Below are 5,103 nucleotides of genomic sequence, written 5' to 3'. Positions count from 1 at the left end.
TGACCCCTTCTTATAAGATTTAGGAGAGTAACAACATTAAATCCTATGTACCTAATGTTTGACATGAATCAATTGAATTACAATGCATGGGGAGAACTCTCCAAAACCCCATTGCATTGACTACTCCATATTTGATCATCTTGATGGCTTTTCTAACAAGACAACCAATGCAGAATGGTGCAAATTCGACTCGATTGTGAAACAATGACTCTATGTAACTCTTACTCAACCTCTTCTCTAAATGATTTTGACAAACGACTCCACCGCATCTCAAGTTTGGAAGGCCATTGAAGACCTTTTTCTGGAAAACAAAGACATCAGGACAAAGGAACTCGATAATGAACTTTGTAACATCATCATTTGTGAGTCAACAATTTTGGAATATTTCACACGAATCAAATCCATCTCCGACTTACTTGCAAACATTGGTTCCACCGTTTCAGAAAAGAATTTAGTGATGTATGCAATCAATGAGTTATCTCCAAAATACGATGTTGTTGCCACCACTCTCCATCACAAAACCTTGTTTCTAACCTTCTCATAATTACGGTTATTCTTCACCTCTCGAAAAAAATGGATTCTTCAAAATCAGCAATGTTTTGTACAAGCCAATCACCTCGATAATGCCACTTCTCAAACTGTTCTTAGTGTGAATTAATTACCAAAATCGGAATCAAAATTACAATCGTGGAAGGGGCGGTCGGAATCACCGAGGCGACGGCAGGTCCAATGGTGGCAATAGAGCTGGTGACCGGAATCACCATTAACGAAATAACGGAGGTGGCTACCTTTCTGTTTCGATCAAAAATAGTAGCGGGAGTGTTGGGTTTTCATGCCATCATGTTTGTTCGGTCCAACGACCAAACAACAATGCTGGGTTTTTAGATTCAACGACCAAACAACAATGTTGGGCCATGCAACCACCTAATTCGGTCCAATGGCACCCTTATCAACATGCTTTCTCAAGGAAGCCATCTTCATGTCCCAATTTGGTTCCTACAACCCAAAATCAACAGGATTTTATGGTTGGTCAAGTTGGACAACCAAATAACCTACAATGATTTTCTTTTTTGACCCTCAATGATCTAGCAACAACTTTATCACAATCCTTTAGCACTATGAATATTCAAGACCCTGAAAACACGAGCTTGTATATTGAAACTGGAGTGACTTCACATCTCCATGACGATTTAGGAATACTCAAATCGTTTAGTGATAAGTGCAAACATTTTTTTATATTAGTTGGTGATGGATCTCAAATTTGTATCACAGACAAATGTTACACAACTCTCGGTTATAATTCCTTTTACACTCTGTCTTTAGTAAACGTCCTCATAACTCCTCAAATCATTAAAAATCTCATTTATGTACATCACATTACTTGTGATAACAAATGTTCTATTGAATTTGACGAATTTGGTTTTTTATGAAGGATTACCGTAGACTCATCAAACCCTCCTCCAATGTGACAACTTAGGTGAGATCTATCATGTCACTTATCTGACTCCTCAAGTGTTCATCCTCATCCACGTGGCATTAAAGACTTGGTCATCCCGGTCAACAAGTCTTCAAGTTTTTAGTTTCCAAGAATTTTATTTCATACAATAAAAATGATTCTCTTTTATTGTGTCATGCTTGTCAACTTGGCAAACATGTTAAATTGTCATTTGATTTGTCTAAACCTAATGTTTCTTTTTCATATTAAGTTATTCATTATGATGTTTGGATTTCTCCTTTGGAAAGTCATAGTGGAATAAAATATTAGTCATATTTCTTGATCGTTTCCTTTTCTTGGGCTTACCTGAGACAAAAATCTAAAGTGTTTTCTAAATTTCTCAGTTATGAGAATGTACATTTGATAGTTTTCAACATTATAGAAAAGTATAATTAAGTTTATAAAGAAAACCTGTAATTTTTGAAAGATAGAATATACATTCATCTCCAAACCATATCTTCTTGAGTTGTTCAGTTTCCATGGAATATGTCATCGGCTAGTTCCCAAATCTGGATTTCCCATTCCCCATTGGGGATGTGGATGTGGATGCATTTATATTTCCCTCACAGGGGACTCGGCAATGGGGTTCCCGAGTACTCTTCTGTCCAGTTGTCATGCTACTAATTGGCACTTAATATATATAGCCCTCACTGATTTAACAGTCGGAGTGTACTCTCAGGTTCTCCCATTAGGTACGGCTAACCGTTCATTGTGATCGTTACCGGGTAATCACCAGACCTTAGTCTTATGATATTCTCTTAGTCTGTTTCCGTTGGGTAAGATACTAGCTCAAAGTTCTTGTTCATTGCATTAATGAGAAAAGATAAATCTGCATTCAAAAGTATACCTTGTTAGCTACCAACTAACTCCATTCAAATCGAACTACTTGTGACTTGAAGCTACATGATCCACATCATGGACATTAAGGTCCAGTTTCTGTCCAATATATGGAAACCGAAACTCTTTTTGCCTCTCAATATTCTCTAACATGACTTCCTCGTCCCCATACATAAATCTTTTTTCATTGTAGCTTCTACTGGTGTTCCATTCACTTCTTTTATGTCCCCCAACCGTCATAGACAGATCACTGTCAACCTTCTTGGATTCTAAAAAGGTCAAACCTATCATCTCTTGTTCACTTTGTTGACCTTCACAGTAAGTCAAGAAACTATCGTCTGAACAATCTGTTGGCTGATTTGTCTGCATCGACACATTTTTAATACCCAAAAATGTAGAATTTAGGCAGTGAGTGGATACTTTTGACTCCAATTCAGATAGTTGAACTTTTACAGCCTCGACTCCTACTTTACCTAGGTTTTGCTTTCCAAGAGTCTCTTGTGCTTTTTCAAGAACTGCTTGTAAGTATTTCCCTTGCGCTTCTATGCGAAGCTGTAAGTGTCTCTGTACCTATTTCATATGAAGAAGAATATATTCATACTTTGAGAAAACATTTTTAACCCTGGACAAATACATTTTTGGAATCTTCTTTTGTACCTCAAGTTGTTCATGTAGCCTTCTTTGAACTTCAATTTGCATCTGTATTGCTTCACTCATCTGCAAGTTGCTGAATTGATATTTGTATTACAAATTTAGAATCAACATTTGAGTGTATTATCTATCATTTTCATTTCTATGTACAGCTGAATGAATATCTCTTACTTGTTTGTTTGAGGGCAAACACTTGAATTGCTCATCTGGGTTCCATTTGTTTCACCATTGGCATCTCCTAATCAGAAACATTTCTTATCATCTACTATAAATTCTAACAAAACATCTTAAATTGGATTCTTGGATTTCTTACCAACTTTATTTGTGTCACCACTATTAGTCTGCCTATATAGATTTTTACTGAGTCTGTACTTCTGCTAACCAAAAATGCAAATTAATTTAGATTCTTTCAAAATATGTTAAAATGATAATTCTAAAAGGAAATCTTGTTGGCATGTGTCGCACCTGAAGATGACTCTTTAAGTGGTATAAAGTAAGCCCTTGAATTCCCATTAGCTTTAAAACTGATTTTGGAGTAGCCTCTATACAAAAATATAGAACAAATATTTATAAGCTTTTATTTTCATTACTTTTTTTTTATTCTCTTTTAATACAAATTTTTAGAAATGCACTTACTATCTGCTCCTCCAAGCCGGTTGACTGCATCTATGAAGTGTTCATGGAGGTCTAGTGTCCATTTGAGTCTAGGCTTAGCATCAGTTGATAGAACAAGTCCTGAATCGCCCCCACCTTGCAGAAATAAATGCCTTTCTGGTGTAATTGATATTCTTGATGAAGAATGAACGCTCTTTCCTTGATGATTATGATGATAATACATCTTTATACCTTGATACTATAATTATTACGTATATCTTATTGCCCTATCTGATCAACTCTTACATATCGATGTTTTGCTCAGCTTCAACTTATAAAGCAAATGGAGAATGGGTGGGGTGGGGTGGGGTGAGGGTAGGGGTAGGGGTTGGTGGAGTGCTTTCCAAGCGAAGCATAGGAACAACACTAAACTAAACTTCCACCGAATATCTGTGGTGACTTCTAAATACTTTGTTTTTCAACCTCTCTATTTTATTATTCTCAAACCGGAATAGTTAATTCCTTTGCACTATAGAACTCTAAACACCTTCCAATGGGTACTGGAATAGATTCATAAAAGTTAAAAGAATCTTATTCCATGACTTTTCTGACCAGGATACTGGCTATCCACTATCTTGTTGTCTTGGGGACTTGAAAGACGTTTATATCCTTATTCATATCTCATTGCATTGGTCTTCAACTATTGATGATGATTATGCTCCATATTTCTGTATTTAGGATATAGATAACGACATAATGGAAATATGGAGGAAATGGAAGAAGATTATGTTGACTAAAGCATCCGCAACTTGGAATAGATGCATACAAGAATAAAAGTAGAAAATTTGAGAGATGCTTCTGCTTGGAGGGGAGGAATGGAATAAGAACACATTCGTTTTGCCCCCCTTCAAGTTTGAGGCTAGATGGAAGTGGTCCCCTCAACCCAAAATCTTCCAATTCTTCAGGTGTTATAGGACAGAAGGCCTCCACGAATTTGAACTCTAGTGGGACCCTTTGAAAAGAAATAAAGATCAAATGATGCGTTGTACTTGTACTTGTCTCCATACTTTCATTTTATGAGAAGAAGCAAATCTGGTATGGATCTCCAGAGTCCAGACATCTTCCTCAATATTTGTTTTCAATAATCTATAAATTAATTTAGCACTTGTGTAGGTCTAACTCTCATAAACTGCAGTTGATATCTTCATATTAGTTTATAACATGCAGTGAACACAAAATACATTTATACACCAACAATATTTCTTATCTTTTGTCACAACTTTCACTTCATGTCATTGAAGACCAAATGACATCTCTCCAGTAATAGTATGTACAAATTACTAAGTACTTAAAAAAAACATTTATATTTCCATTGTTTTGCAATTAAAAGGTTTACTTGCATCTCTCTCTATGATACAAGCTTGTCATCATGCGGTCATGATAAAATATTATTCCCTCCGTCCCTATATTATTGTCCACAGACAAAAAACACACAGAGTAAGAAAAATATTAATTACCACTAACTT

General features: G+C 35.9%; 1 protein-coding gene across 1 annotated transcript; it reads right to left on the bottom strand.

Moving 5' to 3' along the window:
- Positions 1 to 1,208: 1,208 nt before the first annotated feature.
- LOC145092374 (myb-related protein 2-like) lies at positions 1,209 to 4,073 on the bottom strand. The gene is made up of 6 exons (XM_079030307.1): positions 3,620 to 4,073; positions 3,449 to 3,525; positions 3,297 to 3,357; positions 3,155 to 3,221; positions 2,990 to 3,059; positions 1,209 to 2,902 (listed from the first exon to the last, which is right to left on the bottom strand). Exons 1-6 carry the CDS (start codon positions 3,819 to 3,821, stop codon positions 2,378 to 2,380), a joined length of 1,002 nt encoding a protein of 333 aa, XP_078886433.1. The 5' UTR covers positions 3,822 to 4,073; the 3' UTR covers positions 1,209 to 2,377.
- Positions 4,074 to 5,103: the final 1,030 nt, after the last annotated feature.

The sequence above is a fragment of the Lactuca serriola genome, chromosome 1 (genome assembly GCF_051521515.1).
Source record: "Lactuca serriola cultivar US96UC23 chromosome 1, Lser_US96UC23_V15, whole genome shotgun sequence".
Taxonomy (NCBI): Eukaryota; Viridiplantae; Streptophyta; class Magnoliopsida; order Asterales; family Asteraceae; genus Lactuca; species Lactuca serriola.
The sequence above is the reverse complement of the archived record's forward strand: the minus strand, read 5'-3'. Positions and strand labels throughout refer to the sequence as shown.

Coding starts and splice junctions, on each gene's coding strand:
- LOC145092374 (XM_079030307.1), bottom strand. CDS start 3,821: ATGTATTATCATCATAATCATCAAGGAAAGAGCGTTCATTCTTCATCA. Junction 3,358..3,448: donor ACTTAAAGAGTCATCTTCAG/GTGCGACACATG, acceptor TTTGGTTAGCAG/AAGTACAGACTCAGTAAAAA. Junction 3,222..3,296: donor TGGTGACACAAATAAAGTTG/GTAAGAAATCCA, acceptor GTTTCTGATTAG/GAGATGCCAATGGTGAAACA.